We start from the raw sequence: 19,101 nt of genomic DNA on the forward strand, positions 1-19,101 counted from the left end.
AGAGAGAGAGAGAGAGAGAAGGGAGGGAGGGTGGGAGGGAAAGGAAAGGAGGAAGGAAGGAAAGAAGGTATAACATTAAATAGATCAGAAAAGTGATAAAGTGAGAACTTCTGTTTCAAGGAGTCAGAGTGAATGTTTTCCCAAAATACACTTACTTCCAGGAGGGAATTTTGGACTTCTGGAAGTAAGACAAAGAGGTTCAACTTATTCTGAAATAAGAATAGATTTAATTGGAGAGAATAAAGGAAATTTTCTTAAGGTGAATACTAGGTGGTGACCAGATTTGTGAACAGAATGGATTATCAAATTTTAGCAGAGGTATTTTGAATTCTGTAACTCTCAACATAAGTATAGTCTCCTGCCTAGGTAGTGTTGATACCATAATGCCTCATTAGGAATAATGATGTTGAATACCTTGCCCCTCATTACAATTTGAATAATATACTTGAAATTTTCTAATTGTCTGTGCATTAATATGTTTTACACCAAGAACACATTAATCTGCTCTCTTTCAGTGCCATAGAGGCCAATGAGTGAATTTGTAGGATCTGAAGTCACACTTAAAATGGACATGCTTTCTGTGTTATCTAGGTTTAATTTCTTAAGGAAAGATTAATCAGATTTTCTATGTGGTCTGACATTGTTCTAAATACTAAGGTTTTGATCCCCTCTCCAAACCCTTCTCTTTCCCAAGGTCTCTATATTCCAGAAAATGTATTAATTATCCTTGATTTCTCACTTGTGTTGGATGCCTATTGGATGTCCTGACTGGATACCACCCCCTGAAATCCTTCGTCCATAAGATCAGAGGGACAGGCTCCCAGATACTATCTTGTTCAAAATAACTCAATTCCTTTGGATTTCCATGAACATATTCTTGTGTAAAGCAGGATCACATTTTTTTTTTCCTCCTGCAATCTGCATTTGTAATCTAGCATGAGAGAAAATCAGGTTAGTCTCAATTAACTGGAAGGCTGACATCTGAATCTGCAATTTTCGAATCACCATGAGACCTAAGAAAGAGAAAGGACAATTTATATTAAAAGAGAATAATGAGGCCCACAAAATATATGCAAAATGAGTTGTCAATCGGCCATGCCATGGTTCTAAGGTTTCACTGCAGTTTATTTCCGAGAAGTTTCTGTGTTCTTGTTTTGTGGTTCTATGTGACATACATTCAGCCTTGTAATACATTCCGCTTTGGCTTAAGCTAGCTGTAGTTTATGTTATTTCCTTCCAAACTAGTACACCACCTGCTTCCTGAGCTGGGTCTGTGATGAGTTTGTACCCTAAGATTAGCTAATATTTAACACTGTGGACTGGCTGCTGGCACAAAAATACACTGCTGAATCCTGGGATCCTGTAGCCTGAATCTCAAGGCTACAGGGTGAATTTTGGGGGCACTTTACTGAAAATCTTTTCTTGGGCATGGCTGTTTCATCAAAGATGTTTTCATTCTGGAAGGAAATCAAGAACTTGAACTCTTTCCGGACCTGTTGATACCAGAAAACATAACCATGTCCTATTATTGGGACACAATATAATATTGCTTTCTGTCCTTTCCCTTTGACAAGATGTCTTGGAGTCTGGGTGACTTCTTCACCAGGAGAACCTGTAAAGAAAGCAGACAGGAGTTGGAGATTGAGCCCATGAGGGAGTTTGATGACATGGATTAAAGGTTTAGAGCAGGGGGCTGACAAGTGCAGAACAGGGACTTACCTGCAGCCAGGAGACAAAGGATCAGGAAGCAGGTGGATATTGGGCGCATGGAAGAATTAGGGGAAGAGCAAGCAGCAGAGGCAGGTGGCTATCTGTGCGGCTCTCCCTGCCTCTATCAGTGGCTTCTCTGTGACATGATCACTTGATAGAACCCAATTGCCTTTGGCATCTTGCTTTATACAAGTAATACAAATTAACAGGACATATGAAACAATTGTATTCAGCCACTGGAAAGCAGGCAGTACAGGACTGTGATTCTGCTAAAGCACCAAAACATGGGGGCAATTTCTGTACACACAGAGTGGTGAACAGAACAACAGAGCATGGCAAATTTTGAGTTGCGGAAACAGAGGTTACAAAATCAGCGGGGCTGAGGCAGCTAGAGTGTTCAAGGAAAGCCCTCCAGAGAGGAAGAAGCTGAACAAGAACTCCAGCTGTTGGGAGGAATTATCTTAAATTTTTGGTTAAACAACAATCTGTGTCTGTGTAGGGAAAAGCTTTAAAAGGCATTGGAGAGAAACCCCAGAAAGGCTTCACCAGTACCTGCAGAATGGCCATGCTCTAGTAATGAGACAAATTAGGCTAGAGCAGGGGTTGGTGAACTACAGCCCACAGTCTGGATACCTATTTCTGTAAACTTTTATGGGCAGGGGGCTGGAGGGGAGAAGTAGTCCCAGAATGGCAACATGAGGGGCTTTGAATACCCTCTCCTCAGAGGAAAAAACCATAACAGCTCAAAATTTAAAAACAACCATTGGAGATCGCTGAAAATTCATGAGTCACGATCAGTTACCTGAATCTGACCTCGGGTTAATCCTTCTTGGCCTCTTAGAGAGTTGCAAATATCTAGTGTTGTTGATCTCTACAGGTGGTGAGGCAATAAACTATTCCATAGTAGGAATTGCTGCCTTGTCTTTCAAAATTAAAATGAGAATGAGGACACATTCCTTCTCATCTTCTGAAACTGACATTCTATAGCTAGGAAGTACCAATTCTTTCTTGTACGAGTGAACCTTATCCACTCAAATATCCATTTATTCAATCCATCATTATAAGTGTTTCAGCACACTAAAGGCTGTAAGATACATACTGGCTTTTAGAAAGCTATTCTGGTAGATTTCAGACACCCTATTTCTTCTGAACAAGCTGTGGTACTTTATATTTTTTATTCATATTAAAAATTTAGGCCAGACTCTAATGATTTTAATATATCTTCTAAAGCACCACATCCAACATTTTAATATAAGTCTAATTTATGCACCACATAAGTGGTTCATCAACAGATTTATATTAGGGAAAATAATTAAATGCACTGTAAATAATGCATGACCAAGACAATTTGTCTTAAATTCTGGCACAAAGTTTTAGCAGTTCTAATTTTCCCACTTGGTAAGAAGACTGTGAGACTGCACCAATGTTCCTATGAGGGAAGTTTCTTCTCTTTCTTAGGGCATGGATTCATGAGAGTGATGTTCTCCCCTGTCTAGGCTTGCCCTTAAATGCAAAGATCTATACAGGTATAGGATTCTTTACAAGTCTGGAGGCTCACAGATGTCTGCCAGACTGGGTTTGCACTGGCCAGCATTAAGGTAACAGGTTCCTTCTTGTCCAGAGTAGCATTGTTCTCATCATGTACACCTGTTTGGTTTATAACTTCCAGGAGTTTTAAACAAGTCTGTCTGATTTGTTCATTACCTTATTCCCAGAACCTGGAATAATGTCTGCTATACAGGAGTTCCTAAATACATATTTCCTGAAAAAATGGCATAAGAATAAACATCAGTGCCAGCCCAAGCCCTGAGTCTTGTTTACAGCATTGTAAGTTTCATCACTCACATCTTAGTGTCACTTCTGTTTCTGTCTTTGTGATCAGGATATGCACAGAGTCTGTGGGACTAGAGTACAGGAGCAGGGGCTGGAGAGAAAAATGAGAGTGAATATTGAATTACTAGAGGAAGGTGTGGAAACAGACTACAGTGTGAGCGCCCAAGGTGGACAGGCCATCCATGCCTAGGACTCACTGCTCTCAGGAGGAAAAGGGGCTCATAGCAGAGGAACCTGATGCCATAGGCAGGCTTGGGGCATCAGGGGGCCTCAAGCTTCAGAGTTCTAAGGGCTCTGCCTCCAAATTATGTGTGCTGTTTCTATTTTGTCTCTGTTACCTACGGCTCTCTAAAACCCTGCACATATTTGCTTGGTAAGAAGTTGGCAAGTTTTTTGGATCAAAGAGGGGTCCCAGACTCTCGGATAAAATAAAACAGAGTTAGTTTTTCTAGATCAAACTAATGTGTTGTCAGCACTAACAGCATACCTCAGAAAGCATACAGGTGACTAGTTCATGTCTATTCTTAATGAGGAAGGCAGACAGAAAGAAAGAAAAGACAGAAGGAGGAAAGACTGAGAAGGACAAGAGAGAAATCATTTTATTTTTATTGAACCTGAGCTTCCTCCAGAAAGACAGACTTTATGCAGGTCATATAAATTAATCAATCACCTCTAAATAGTATGGTTCTAAATCGTATGGTTCATACAGAGGAATCATGAAAATGTCTAAGCCAGCCTCTCTAGCTAAATCCAGGGTTCTAGTCCCTGTGGTGAAAGTGCTCTTCTGTTTCTTCTGTCCCAATGGGTGGTGGGTGTATATCTGTGATACCACCACACGTACCCACTCTCGGATTCCAAGTGTCCTTTCTTGACATAGTCAACTTGCAGTTTATGATGCCCCTTTCCCCGTATCTCCCAGCTTTCCGGACTGCATGTTGGGTGAGTCTGGATAGAGGTGCTCCACAGCTTCTCCCGCCACTCTTGGAGGCAGCTGATTTTCTGCCTGCAACTGCTCCTGAACATCCAGCCACTTCTTCATCCATGTTCCATCCTCATAGTTTCCCTACCGTGCACATAACCACGGTTCAAAGTTTACTGCTTGAGGAAAGCACCTCAGCATCTCTACAAGTTAAAGAGTTTATGTTTAATTTCTCACGTTCTCAGGGTGGCTCATCCATCTTTAAAGGATCCCTCAGGATCAAGCTTTAAGCTCAGCATTTTTGACCCTTCATCCTCCCAGGTTTATCCTAAAGACCTTCTTACTCTATGTTGGCCCTCAGTGCCACTCAGTGCTAGTCAACCAGTGAGGCATAGTCACAGGGGCTCACCCCTCTGGCCAAGACGCAAAGGAAAGTGAGTGCAATGTTGGGTTGGAGTGTGGAAATCTTCCAGCTTATCACCATTTACCTTCCTATCCGAAGGTCTGGCTTAGAACCCACATAAACTCTCAAGAGAGAATGAGCTTCAGAAGTAAATTGTCTACATTTCGATCCTGGCTCCACCACAAACGAGATGTGATAAAGGGCTAGTTACTTGTCTGTGTCTCAGTTTCCCCATCGATAAATGAGTGAGATTACAATAGTACCTACTTTCTGAGGTTGTTGTAAAGCTTACATGAACTATAAATATACGTGAAGAAGACTTAAGGTCTAGCATGTAGTAAGTGCTTAGTAAATGTTAGCTATCATTATATTATCATTAATATCAATAAAACAATGTAAAAGCTCTTTTGTAATAGATTTTGTCTTTTTTAAGATTATCTTTATTCAATGTGCAAAATTTTACATGTTTAGATAGCCATATAACTATATTTTCTGCTTTTTTTAATCAAAATACCATTCTCATCGAGGGATGTTAATTATAAGATAATTTGTAAATGTATGCTTCCATGTGACAATTTATGAGGTTTCAATATTACTCGCTCAGCATTTTGTTTATCTTCATTCAGGGGAGCAGGAGCTCCCTTCTTCTTCCCTCCTGGAGCTGTTCTTTTACTGACGTTTGCTGGAGCCCTTATGCACCTCAGTGACATTATTACTCTCTTCTATACCGATGGCTCCATGATCTTCATCTCCAAATGTACTCTATTTTCAGTTTGATTTCTTTATATATTTATGGTTTCCATTTGGCCATCACAATAGTACCTCTAACTCCAGATAGGAGCAGATGAATGTATGGTCTTCCCTTTTTTTCCCTCTCTTCAATGTGGTTTTTTTTTTCCCTGAGAGATTTTTATCTTGTGATACTTGTGTTTTCATTCTCCCATTAATGAGGTAGTTGCTCCAGGTCTGGGCTAAAAACATGTGAATTATCCAGGAGTATGAAACCCTATAAGGTTTAATCAAATCAAATGCCAGAGACTTGAGTTTATATGACCTTGGGTCTCCATAATCCTTCACATATCACCTCTTATATTTCTAAGCCTCTGACTTAGATTAAAACGATCAAAGAGGAAGGAAAAGGCTTCTATTCATCTTCTGAAAAGGACAGCATGGGCTCTCAATATGATCCTGGGAAATACCGCAAGCTGAATGCCAGGCATGTGTAACCACTTTTCCACTCTTGGCATAACTGTCAATGGTTTTTATTGATTTGCGCCTAACTGCTGTTTACAGATGAGATATTGACAGCCACAAACCCACTTCCTATTGTTGTAAGAGTTGGTGTGGGAGGAGTCCTAGAGAAAGCACCTGGATCTGGGAAACGATGAGGTTTATGAACAGAGGGGAGATAGCACTGCAGCTCTGTGTCTCTGCTGCTGGCACACAGGTACATGGCTGCATCCCTTAGGCCTGATGAGCGGATGTCAAGAAAGCAGAAAGAGGTGTTCGGCCTTCTGGATTGGAAGTTATCAGGGGTGTCTGCTTCATTGTTCAAAGCTTTGTCATAGTAGTACAACAGCAGCTTTGGGGCCTGACTTGGCTTCTGCTGGTACCAGTACATGGCATTATGGTTCAGATTCTGAGAACAACTCAGAGTCACTGGCTTTCCCAACTGGGTAACCTGGTATCTTGGGTTCTGGATGACCATGGCATCCCCATGACCTGTAGAGAAAGAAGACAAATTTGTAGTCAGAGTGAAAGAGAACAATGTTGCTGCCATGAATGAAAGGCGCAGACTGAGGACAAGATAGTTTTAGTCAAGGATTTTCTTTCTACCCAGGACTCACCTGCTCGAAGGAGACAAAGGGCCACCCAGTGGAGAAGCCCAGGACCCATGGCAGGAATACCACCCCATATAGGAATGAAGCATCTGTCTGTCTCAGGCTCTGATTCCTGGGTTGGGAGGCGGGAGTTTAGAGTCCCCAGCCCCTGATAGGCAGATTTGCCTGTGATGACTGTTGCTGTTGACTTCACCAGGGCCCGGGTCATTCCTCGTTGCATTGTTATACGCAACTTCCTACTTGTCTGGAAGAGCGATGGAACAGATGTTTATTTTCTATATCATTTGCTGCTTCTTTGAGGCAGACGTTCCCATATTTGCCCTGTCCCTGTCTCTGTCCCATGTTCATCCAGTTCTCTTCACTTTACCCCACTTTTCTCTCATCCTAAAAAGCAGCCCAGCGGTTTCTCCATACAGATAGCATTTGCTAACGTCTCACTCAGAAACCATTGAGATAGCGCCTTTGCTTTTTGCTACTCACATTAAAGATGGATGAATGTCACTAGGTACTTAGTGTATTTATTATAGAAACTTAATTTCTATTTACATCATGAAACTATATTTTTAAACGTTGGTGCCTAGATTTAGGAAAACTGATTACATAATATTTGGAGTACAGAGATATATGTGGTAAGTAGGGTTGTATCTGAGCTAGTCCAGGAAGTGTGAAAAATGATACTTGAGAAGAGCAGCATTATGCCTGTAATTATTGTAGGTCTCATCTAGACCTTGGCTACTCCATGTGGGCCATGGACTGGCAGCTTTGGCATCACTTAGACTCTCGTTCAAAATACAGGGAGTCTTAGGCTGTACTCCAGACTGATTGGATTAGAATCCGCATTTTAACAAGGTCATAATTTACATGCACATTTAAGTTTGAGGAACTCTGGGCTAAGAGGATTTTTGGAGATGTTGGAGAAATATATGCAAAGCAGTATGTTAAGGACACATTATAAGAAATGCTATTATGTAAGGATGGTTCAGATAGAATCATTTGCATGGTAGTCTTCCTAAGGATATCATTTCTTTTTTGTCCTAAAGCAGACAATTAGCAGTTGAATATTAGAAGCTTGCTGGACTAGCTGCCGTGAATCTGTACCTTTCCCTGGTCTGACTAGGAAGAGAATAAGGACAACCCATTTCAAGTCAAAGGCAGCAATTCATGATTTTTTAGTGGTCTAGGAACCTGTAGAAGACTCACTATTATGAAGATGCCAGTGTTCAATTAATATATAGTTTTAATATGATTTCATTCAAAATGTCAGATTGGATAAGGCTGATAATAATTTTAATAAGCATGAAAATTTGAAGCTGTATCATAAATGACATTTGTAGGCACAGTGTGGCAAACAGCAGGAAATGCTTGAGGCTAGAGGTGACTGTTTTCAAGGTTCCCATGGCCTGGGTCTTGCCTGACTTCTGTCATGGTTGAGGGGATTATTACAGTGGCATGCCTGTCATCCATTCATGGAACTCCATTGGTGAGCTCTTGTCTACATCACAGAGTGAGTCTGGCTCATCTGTGTAGCCAGCTTGGTCAATATCACATGTGTGTAGCCTCACCATTCTCACGGCACCCTGCTGAGGCCACTGACAACACCACTTCAGGACAATGAGAGTGATGGGCACGGGGAAGCATTAAAAGGCTTTCAGTTCCATCAGATCCAACCATATGCTGTGTATTTATGACTGTAGACACTTAAATCCAGACAGACATGTTCTCTTAGGGATTCTGTAAGAAATACCTTGTTAGTTTTTGCAATTTGTTCTGGGTGTGGCCTCATGTGGTGTCATGCCCAGGGCCTGTTTCAGAGTTGCCACCTTTTATGTGTCCAGGCTTAGGATGAATTTTCGGTCATAGGGTGATAATTAAGGGAGAACCTTTACTGATGAAAGGGAAAACATAAAGGCCAAGGGCAGCATGGGAGAAGATCTGGGTCCCTCATCTTCCTATCATGCCAAAGACAGGTGTGCTGTGTGCAGGGTCCAGGCTGCTTAGCACTAGACACTCCAGTTTTGAAGTATCATCTGTTTATAGGACTTGCCATCCTTGACTTCTTCATGTATAAGTTCAATTGCAGCTTTTATCACTTCCTGGAAAATGCAAAGACCTTAGAGCCCTTACCTTCATTTATTCTTTTCCATCCTTTATGCCAATGTTGTTCATTATTTATAGCTAATCTAAAAATAGCTATTATTTGCAACATGAAGACATATTTGAGACTTAATCAGAATAGAAGTTGATGTTTTGGAGTGTGCTTGAAAGTTCTGGAGACCTACTGGACAGCATGGTGACTATAGTTAATGATAACATATTGTACACTTGACATTTTCTGAGAGTAGGTTGTTCTCACCATACATACACACACAAAGGTAACTTTGTGAGGTGATGGATATGTTAATTAGCTTGAGTGTGGTAATCATTTTGCAATGTATACGTATATCAAAACATCTTGTGTACCTTAAATATATACAATTTTTATCAGTCAATCATACCTTAAGAAAGATTAACAAATGAAAAAAACAGTATTAGAAAAATTTTACATAAAGATATCACTTGAGCTAACAGAACTATAAAGACAGCCACTGTGTGTCCATTACAGGATAGAACATTAGGTGTCTATAGTATGAAATAGCAAAGCACTGAATTAAATTTCTGCTTGTTAGATTTTGGAATTGAGGCAATGTACCCGCTGCGAACTTGTTTTGCCTTATAGCTGCTATTTTTAAATATAATGGAGAGATTAGAGTGCAAAACTAAATCAATAATTTAGTTACTTATTATGACCTTGGATTACATAACACAATAAAAGGAAAAGCACCAGTAAGGGTTCTCTAGCTGAAATTTTGAGAAAAAACTCGTGTTCAATATGTGACTATGCTTCATAAATCAGTTTTTCTTTTGTCTTGTCATACTAAAGAAGGCGATGGACAACTTTCAAGCAAGATATGTGTTTGTGATGCCTGTGACAGAAATAATATACCTATTCATATTACATGTCCATGTAGAGAGTACTGATTGTCTACAAATTAGATCTTGATCACTAGAAAAGGAAAATATGGTTTGAAAAAATACTACAAGCCCACTTGTAGTATTTTCTCACTATCTATTTGCCCAATCAGCATTAGGTTATCCGTTCAATAATAATTTGATGTGCTAAATAACAATCAGACTAGGGAAAATAAAACTTATTTTTAAAATGAATTTCAGGATTGTTTGCAAAAACCTGACTGAAATGCAAGCAGAATATTGGAATCCAGATGTTAAAAGAAGGCAGTCAAACCAGGTAGAATGTATTATACCATTAAATCTCATTAAAAACTACATATTCCAGGCCAGGCATGGTGCCCTATGCCTATAATCCCAGCACTTTGGGAGGCCAAGGCAGGAGGATCAGTTGAGCCAAGAAGTTTGGGACCAGCCTGGGCAACATAGTGAGACCTGTCTCTACAAAAAAATGCAAAAATTAGCTGGGTGTGGTCATGCACACCTATAATCCCATCTACTAGGGAGACTGAGGCAGGGGGACTGCTTGAGCCCAGGAGATTGAGGCTGTAGTGAACCGTGATCACACTGCCATTGCACTCCATCCTGGGTGATAGAATGATAATTTTTCTTTTTTTTCAAAAAGAAAAAAAAGAAGGCTGGGAGTGGTGCCTCATGCCTATAATCCCAGCACTTTGGGAGGCCGAGGTGGGCAGATCACTTGAGATCAAGAGTTCAAGACTAACCTGGCTAACATGGTGAAAACCCATCTCTACTGTAAATACAAAAATTAGGCAGGCATAGTGGTGGGTGTCTGTAATCCAAGCTACTCAGGAGGCTGACGCAGGAGAATCACTTAAACCCAGGAGGTGGAAGCTGCAGTGAGCCAAGATCACGCCACTGCACTCCAGCTTGGGTGACAGAGCAAGACTCTGTCTAAGAAAAAAAAAAAGAAAGAAAGTCAAAAGGAACACATGTTCCTATTGCAGCAACTGGAAGTGATCTCAAAAAATGTCAGCTGACATGTGTATTTATAGTGCTAGCTGTATTTTTTATATTAAAATCTCAGACCCTATGTGGACAGAAAAATTAGCATTAACCTCTGATAATGGAGTTGGCTACTGCACTCAAAAATCAGATTGTTTTAAAGAGTTTGAAAATTTATAAATGCTAGACAAAAACAACCTAAACTATTTACCACTATTACCAATGTCACCACTGCCACTGTTACTAGAGTCGTCATTGAGCAACCTAAAAATCAGTAGTAAATGCATTTTTATTCGCTATGTTTATTTCCATTAGAAAGAATTCTTCATCTTACTATAAGAAGGGATATAAAGATGTGGCCTCACAGTCAGAGTCATGAACCTCTCAGAGCAGCAGGATAGGCAAGAAGTCTACTGTACTTTATAACCAGGGCGACATACACTTTAAAAAACAAAACCAGCAACACATAGATCGAATTCGGTGTAAGGAACTTCAGAGATCCCCCAAACCACAACTATTTTCACCCAAATCTTCTTAGAATACTCTTGTATTTTCAAGAGTTAATTCTGGTTCTTTATCTCCCCTTCCTTGGGGGAGGAGGCACAGGGAAAGCCTTCCTTTTGGGCAGGTGTGAGTTGAGAGAAGGCTATGGTTTTGCACAGCGAGGGCATGACTGTGAAGCACTGTGTCTAGGCTGCTGGCACAGAAATAAATTCCAGAATCCTCCAGTTCTGCAGGCTGCACCTTCAGAGTGGAATTTGTCCCTCCGGTCCTTTCAGCTGAGAATCGACTATTGGGCATACCGGACTCATCCTGTTTAGAGTCTCTCAGAAAGTTTATCAGAAATTTTATTTCTTTTCCCATAACACGTCGATACCAATGCAGATATTCATGTCCAGAAATTGGGTCACATCCCAGAGTCACAGCCTGGCCCTTCTCTATTACCCTGTGGCTGGGGAACTGAGTAACTCCAGCAGCTGTGTGCTCTGTGGGAGGAGACAAAAACAGAATACATGACATTAAAATCTGGGATAGGGTAGAGCAGAGATATTTAAGTTTTGGAAGACTTACTTGCTCCCAGGAGACAAAGGGACACTAAACTGAGAAGCCTGGAAACCATGGCAGGACTGAGGTAAATCACATTTCCAGATGAGTGAGCTTGCAAGCATGAGAAAAAGGCAAGCAAATCTGTCTCTTGGCCCTGTAAGATGTGGCCTCCAGTGATGTCAGCATGTTAACCAATGTCCACAGCCTCAGGAGCTCCCTCTAGGGGCATGGAAAGGAGAAGACCCAGCCGGGATTCTCCAAAGAACATTGCCTCTAGAGGGGGCAATGGAGAAAAATTGACATCAATTAAAATCAACCTGTTTATGCATTTGACTGTGTGTTAACCTGATATATACCTTCATCAAGAAGTCACCATTCATAGCTCCTGCGTCTGATATCTTGATCCTACCCCATCCTATCTAGCCCTGCCTTCCCTCATGTATCACATCCCCAAAGACTGTGGGGCATTTCGACTTATGGTAGCTCTTGTTGCTATTGCTAATGATCAATACTTACCTCCAAATTCTCTTTTCCCATTATGTCTCAACATACTCCAATCAAGCTTCCCCCCCCACCACCACCACTCTCAAACAGCATGCTCAAAGCATGAAAGATTATCCTCAACTTTGCTCCACCAACAGCCTTCCAGCTGAAAACCTTAGAGTGGTTCCTGAATCCTCTTTTTCTATTCCACTCTATAGCCAATCCATTGGGAAATTCAACTGGCTCTATCATCAAAATATACTCAGAATCAATCCATTTTCATCACCTTCACTGCTAACCCTTGGGACAAAGCCACCATCATCTTTCTCCTGGATTATTGCAATAGGTTCCTAACTGATCTGTTTTCACCTACTTCTGAACTAGTTCTCAAACGCAGCCCTCTAGAATATGCTAGATCATGTCACTCATCTCCAAATCATCTGCTAGCTCCCAGTTTTATTTGGAATAAGAAAACAAAGCAACAAAGCACTTAAGGCCATTGAGGTCATGTATGGTCCATCTTGCCCCATTGCCTCTCTGACATAAACTCTACCACGCCCTTCATAGGCATATGGGCCTCCTCACTGGTCCTAAAATATTCTTTACGTCATTTGTACTGGCTCCTCCCTCTGCCTGGAATGCATTTCCTCCAGATACCTACATGTCTCTTTCCTTCTTCTCCTTCAAATGGTTGCTCAAAGGTCACTTCCTCATTGGGCCTTACTCTCAACATTATATTGTAGTTTCAACGCTCCTTACTCTGACAGCCCTGGTCCCCCTTATCTTAGTCTGCCTTTTCTTTTCTTCATAGCATGTATCACCTGCTAATACACTATTTGCCTTATTTATTTGTCTCTGTCTCTCCCTCCCCACAAAAATGTAAACATCAAGTAGACATGAGTCTTTGTCTTTTTTCTTTTTAATATGTGTACTGAGAACATAAAGCCTAAAACTCTTTCAAGAGGAGGTGCTGCTGGAATAAAATCTTAAAAGGTGACTGGATTTTCCTGATAACCTATGGAAGGCACACTCCAGACAGGGGGATATTAAAGTCTCAAAATAATTTTCTTTCATTGTAGTTTGAGATGGGTGTCAGATTAAAGCATAAGAACAAGGTTTGCAGAAAATATGAGGACATGAGTTTTTTGGCCTAGTCTCAGGTAAACTGAACATATTGGAGTATATTAATTTTGAGTGGCTGCGATAAAAATTACCACAAAGTTACTGGCTTATAACAGCAGAGATTTATTCTCTTAGTTCTGGAAAAGTCCAAAATCAGTATCACTGGACCAAAATCCAGATGTCATCAGGACCATACTCCCTCTAGAGGCTATAGGAGGAAATTCATTCTTTGTCTCTTTCTAGTGGCTGCCTCACTCCTTGGCTTGTGGTCACAGCACTCCAATTTCTTTCCCTATGGTCAGGTTGCCTTCTATTCTCCATCTGTGTTTGATCTCCCCCGGCTATCTCTTATAAGGATACATGTAATTGCATCTAGGGCCACCTGGCTAATCCAAAATAATCTCCTTATCTCCAGATCCTTAACTTCATCACATCTATAAAGTCTACTCTTACCATATAAGGTGACAGAGGCAGACTCCAGGGATTAGGATGTGGATGTGTTTTTGGGGAGGGGTGTTATTCAGCCAGCCATACGATACAATAAATGGTTATTGCAAATTCTCACAGGTATCATTTTTCTGCAATAGTAGTGCATCAACTCTAATATTTTGTACGTAAATCTGACATTGCCATTCTCTTCACAGTGGAGCCTCAGTATTTGTCTCTTCATAAAAACCAGCTTTTGTGGAGTCTGTGTGGCCCTGCATTCTTGGGATTGTGCACAAAGGAGACTACAGAGGGAGCCCCTGCCTCAGAGAACCATCGGAGAAGCTCTAGTGATGGGCTTCTGCATGACAGTTTTCTGCTTAGCCTCCCTCACCACCGCTCCGCCCCATTATGTTTAGGATGCAGTGAAGCAAAGGTCAAGAAGAAGAGGTTGATTCTAGGTCTATTTGAGCACTCTGAGCCTGGGGAGAAATGACAACTAACAGCAGCCCCACGAATTGGCTGGATAGTGACTTAGGTGACCCAACGCTGGTAACTGATGTCCTGTAGCTATAACAATATTACTAAGTGACTTTATACCCTTCATCCAACACGCACTAGTGCTAACATGACACAAACTAAGAATTAGACATTGGCACAACTAAAGACTGTATTCATATTTCCCCAGTGTTTCTAATAATGACCTTTTTCTACCCTAGTACCTAATCCAAGGTCCCATATTGCATTTAGGTGTCATATCTTCTTAGTGTTCTAGTGTTCTTCAGTTTGTGACAGCTTCTTTCCTTGTTTTTAATGATATTGACATCTGAAGATTACTGGTCAGGTATTTTGTAGAATGTCTTTCAATTTAGACCTGAAGGAATATTTGAAGGATTTGGAGGAATATTACACATATGTAGTCATATGATAACATTACAACATCGTATCATAAAAGAATGCACATGAGGTTAACAAGACTTATTATGGGTCACGTTTATTAACTTTGATCACTTGGTTACCATTTTTTAATTTCCTGTGTCTATTCATTAGAAGTGGGCCACTGAATCCAGGAGAGGGGAATCTAGAGGGAGGAGTATAAAAGAATGCGTGGGCATATGTTAAAACCACCATATTAATTAATATTTTGGGGACAATACTTTGTGACTGTACAAATGATACATTTTTTTTCTTAAAGTTATACCCACTAATTTTAGCAGTCATCGTTGGATCTTATATGCAGCAGCCACTTACAGTGGTGTGGTAATGGTGACTTTTCTATTTCCCTCTCTTTCTTCTACATATGCAATTTGGAATTCTTCAGTAAGAGAGTGTCCTTTCTCACCATTTGTTTATTATTTCTTTCTTTCTTTAATCATTTCATTCTCAGTGTGAACTTATGGATTTTCTTTTATTCTTTGTGTTTTAATCTACTACTAACATGATTTTGTTTTTCAAATTGTTCCAGTCTTAGTCATTGGGGGAGCTCTTTCAGACTGATTCCTCTGTTTTTTTGGGATGTGTCCCATCTTTTTTTTTGTACACATCTTATTACATCATTCTTGTGTGTGTGTGTGTGTGTGTGTGTGTGTGTGTGTGTGTTTTATCTCAGGGTCCTAGAATCACTTCTCATTTTTTAAAATTGAAGAATAATATTTGGCAACTAACATCTGGGCACTAGTGGTCTTCCAAGTGGACGTAACTATGAAATATATGTATGTATACTAACCCATTATTCACACAAGTATGTATTCATTTCTTTACTGTTTTATCTGTATATTTAAAAATAAGAAATTCATACTGATATCTCCAAACAGATGTTCTTGTACATTAGAAATATTCTTTAGTTTTGCTCTGAGACTTAAGTTACTTGGAAACAGTTTGATCTTTTGAAGTCTCGCCCACATAGGCCCAGAACCAAATTTAGTGAAGGGCTTATTTTGCTTTAATACTGAGGCACAAGCCATCTAAAACCTCTACTGATTGACCCATGAATTATTAAATTTCCCATTCTCATTGCAAAAAGAAAAAAAAAGTATGACTCCCAGCCCTTTGTGAGCTCCAGGCATTGTTTCCTCTTGTCTTGATGAGTGGCTCTTTCTCTGACCTTGGGGAGTTTCCTCACACACGTACTGTTTACAGCACAGCTGAAGGGTTAAGGGAGACCCTGCAAAGGTATGAAGGTCTCCAGGATTCTCTCTGTGCTGCAATTGCTTTTTCAGTTCCCTGTCTTGTGAAATCTAGCTGCTTTGATCTTGTATTTGCAACTCTGACTCTGAGCTCAGTGAGATGCCCAGCTCTGCCTCAATTCCCCTTTCTGGCCCACAGCCTGGAAACTCCCTCCAGGTATTAAGACAGCCATAGTTCTCAGTTTGGTTGTTTCCATCTCTCAGGCATCATTGTCTTTTGTTGCCTGACTTCCACTGTCTTCAAAACTGCTGTTGCACATGTTGTGTGTATAGAGCAGGGTGGGCTGAGGGGTGGGGTGTTAGCTGTTTCAAGCAAGTAGTTAAATCAAATTCCTGTTAATTGATCTTGGTTGGAAGCAGAAGTTTACTCTAGAACCACATTGAATTTCCTAATGCCAGGGTCCCCGAGGGTTTTAATGGCTATGGACCTTTTTGTCATCAGTTTTTGGGTATATGATTTACATTCCATGGAAAGAGTATATTTCATTCCAAACACATGGGAGACACAGCCTGAAGATTCAACTTTTCTCTCCTAACTTTTCCTTTTTATCTATCACCCAAAGGCCTGACCAAACATCCAGTTTCCAACTGCATTTCTGGGTCTTTGGGTTGTAATACTTTTAGTTCATAAAGTCTGGGAGCATTTTGAAGCTCCAGGATTGAGGAAAGCAATGTAATTCTGGCTCCTTTGTGTCCTCTCTTTCATATGATCATTAAAATCCCAGCTCCAGCTGTGAGGCCCATACTGCTCTGAAGCTTATAGGTCTCTATGATTTTATCTTCCCCTTAATACTCTGCCTATAAGCACCCTCTTTTTTTCTACATAGTAAACTTCCTTTTCTTTTTAGCTTGTCTGTATATTGTTTTATAGCAGTGGCACTGTTTAAAATTTTTATGGTAAATAGTGTATCAAATTTAAAAAGGAAAAATTTTAAACAAAGACAAGGCTAATCATATTCTTTCTGCTCTTTCTATAGTCCTTTTATCTCTCCAAATCACCGGCAAAATAAATCACAACTGTTTTTCTTCCTTACACAAGCATATAAAACTGTGTATAAACTGTACATAAACAACATGTGAAAAAAATCACTGTTTTACATGTTGTGTGTGTGTGTGGAGGGGGGCAAGGTGCGGGGGTGGGGTGTTAGCTGTTTCAAGCAAGAAGTTAAATCTAAATTCCTGTTAATTCATCTTGGTTAAGCAGAAGTTAATAAGGGTATTTACTGATTTATTTTTTTCTTAAATAATTTTATATGCCATGTATTATTTTGCAACTAGTTTCCCCTTGGAAGTTTGCCTTTATCCGTCCTACAAGCGAATGGATAAATATGCCTATTTGGCATTCTTTTTACTTTTTTGCACATATGGAGTGAAGCACACATCACATAAAAGTGATAGGATCATTTCTGGGTGCATAACTTTTGTTAGTGCTTCTGTAATTGTCAAAAGTATAACTATAATTGAAAGATGAAACTGACAAACTCATTAAAAAGTAACAAGCCCTTTTAATAGAAGAAAAGTATATAATTTTATACGCACAGAGGGACTTACAGACCTGAAGATGCACTCCATAGTTATAATACTGCTTGACAAACATAAGGGACCTTTTATGTTCTCTGCATCATTGACCGGGGCACAGAGTAGGCCCCATTTTATTTTCCTGGTAAGAAACAGAAAAAGAAAAGATGAGAGTTGAAGACATGTGCAAGAATTTCACAATGATCTTGGAACACACAGTCTAAGTTGGATAAGAAATAAAGTGTATGAGGAGGGGATATATGGTGCAATGCTTGCAGGAGAAGTCAATTAGTGGTCCTGATGGAGTTGAAGAATTGCTGCAGAAGTAGTACCAGAGATGAAAAAGAGAAGTCCGCATGAGACAGTAGGGTGCCTGATGAAGCTATTTGGCGGTAATTCAAATAATTTGTCATTGGAAGTCTAGAAGAAGAAAGTGGAAATGAATATCTGACATAAGGCGAAGGAAATGATCATTTGAATTGAGCAACTGAAAAAACTGAGAAGCCAAGATTGATGTTGGAAGTCATCAAAGATGTTGAAAGTTTTAAGGGAGAAAAGAAATGATGAGAAGCCATGATGAAAAGCAGCAAAGGAGATAAGCATCCAAGTGCAATGGCTGCACAGTTTTAAGCTCACTCAATCACTTGAAAGCTCCAGTCAGTCTGTTACACTTACCTCAAACTTGGACTCATATGTGAGGAATCCCAGGAACCACCCCACCCACTCACTTGCTACCAAAATTCTCTTGATGTGATGCATCCTTATGACCTGTTCTTGCCTTGCCTAGGGACATGTGAAACACCAAACCTATGTACTTCCTGTGCTAGGGGAGGAGCAGAAAAGGCTGCTGAGAGCCATTGGGTACTAGAGGAGAGGAAGCACAAGGGTTTCTGCACGGGGAGCGGGTGATTCTGTAGCGCAGTGACTAAACCACTGGCACAAAGATACACAGCCGAGTCCCTGGGTTCTGAAGGCTGGCTCTTCAGAGTGGATAAAGATGCAGTTGGCATCTCTGCTGAGAATCGATCCTCGGGCATCCCTGAATCATCTAGAGAAGGCTGGTTGCGGAAGTAAGTCAGCAACTCCAGTTCTTGCATCACGGTCTGTCTATACCAGAAAACAGTATTGTGGCCAAAAATTGGCTGACATCTCATAGTTACTTCTTGTCCCATCTCTGTCACCTTGTGCCTTGGTGTCTGGGTGACTCTGGCATCTGTGAGCTCTGAAAAGAGATAGAATTTGGGGACAGAATAAGGCCTGTAATTGGAATCATAACTGGTAATATCCAAAAATGCAGATGCTTTATTTGTGGAGACTCACCATCTCCCAGGAGACAAAGGACCCACACAGGAGAGGAGGTTTGTGACCATGGCAGGGTGGGGAAGGTGGGGCCTTCACCTAGTTGAGTCATTCCTCAACAAATCCCCAAATCTTGTCTTCCTATGAAAAGTTTATCCAGTCCCTTATCTGAGATCCTTCATCTCTTTTTCCTCCACAAGGCTTCTTTACATCCAGTTATCTTGCCTGCCTTAGTAACAACCAAAATAAATCTCTCTCTTCTAATAACCCCTTGAGAGCAGTTGACCCTGAGTGCATTTCCTCTTCTCTTTAGAAATTTATCTTTCCTAGATATGAGAGCCT

General features: G+C 40.5%; 2 gene segments (V, D, J or C); both read right to left on the reverse strand.

Moving 5' to 3' along the window:
- Positions 1-94: 94 nt before the first annotated feature.
- LOC108291139 lies at positions 95-10,072 on the reverse strand. The segment is given in 2 exon segments: positions 95-6,587; positions 6,713-10,072. Coding segments are annotated over 2 exon segments (660 nt in total).
- Positions 10,073-11,212: 1,140 nt separating this feature from the next.
- Positions 11,213-12,325, reverse strand: LOC119468535. The segment is given in 2 exon segments: positions 11,213-11,664; positions 11,750-12,325. Coding segments are annotated over 2 exon segments (501 nt in total).
- Positions 12,326-19,101: the final 6,776 nt, after the last annotated feature.

Source organism: Cebus imitator, unplaced genomic scaffold (assembly GCF_001604975.1).
Source record: "Cebus imitator isolate Cc_AM_T3 unplaced genomic scaffold, Cebus_imitator-1.0 Scaffold446, whole genome shotgun sequence".
NCBI classification, from domain to species: Eukaryota; Metazoa; Chordata; class Mammalia; order Primates; family Cebidae; genus Cebus; species Cebus imitator.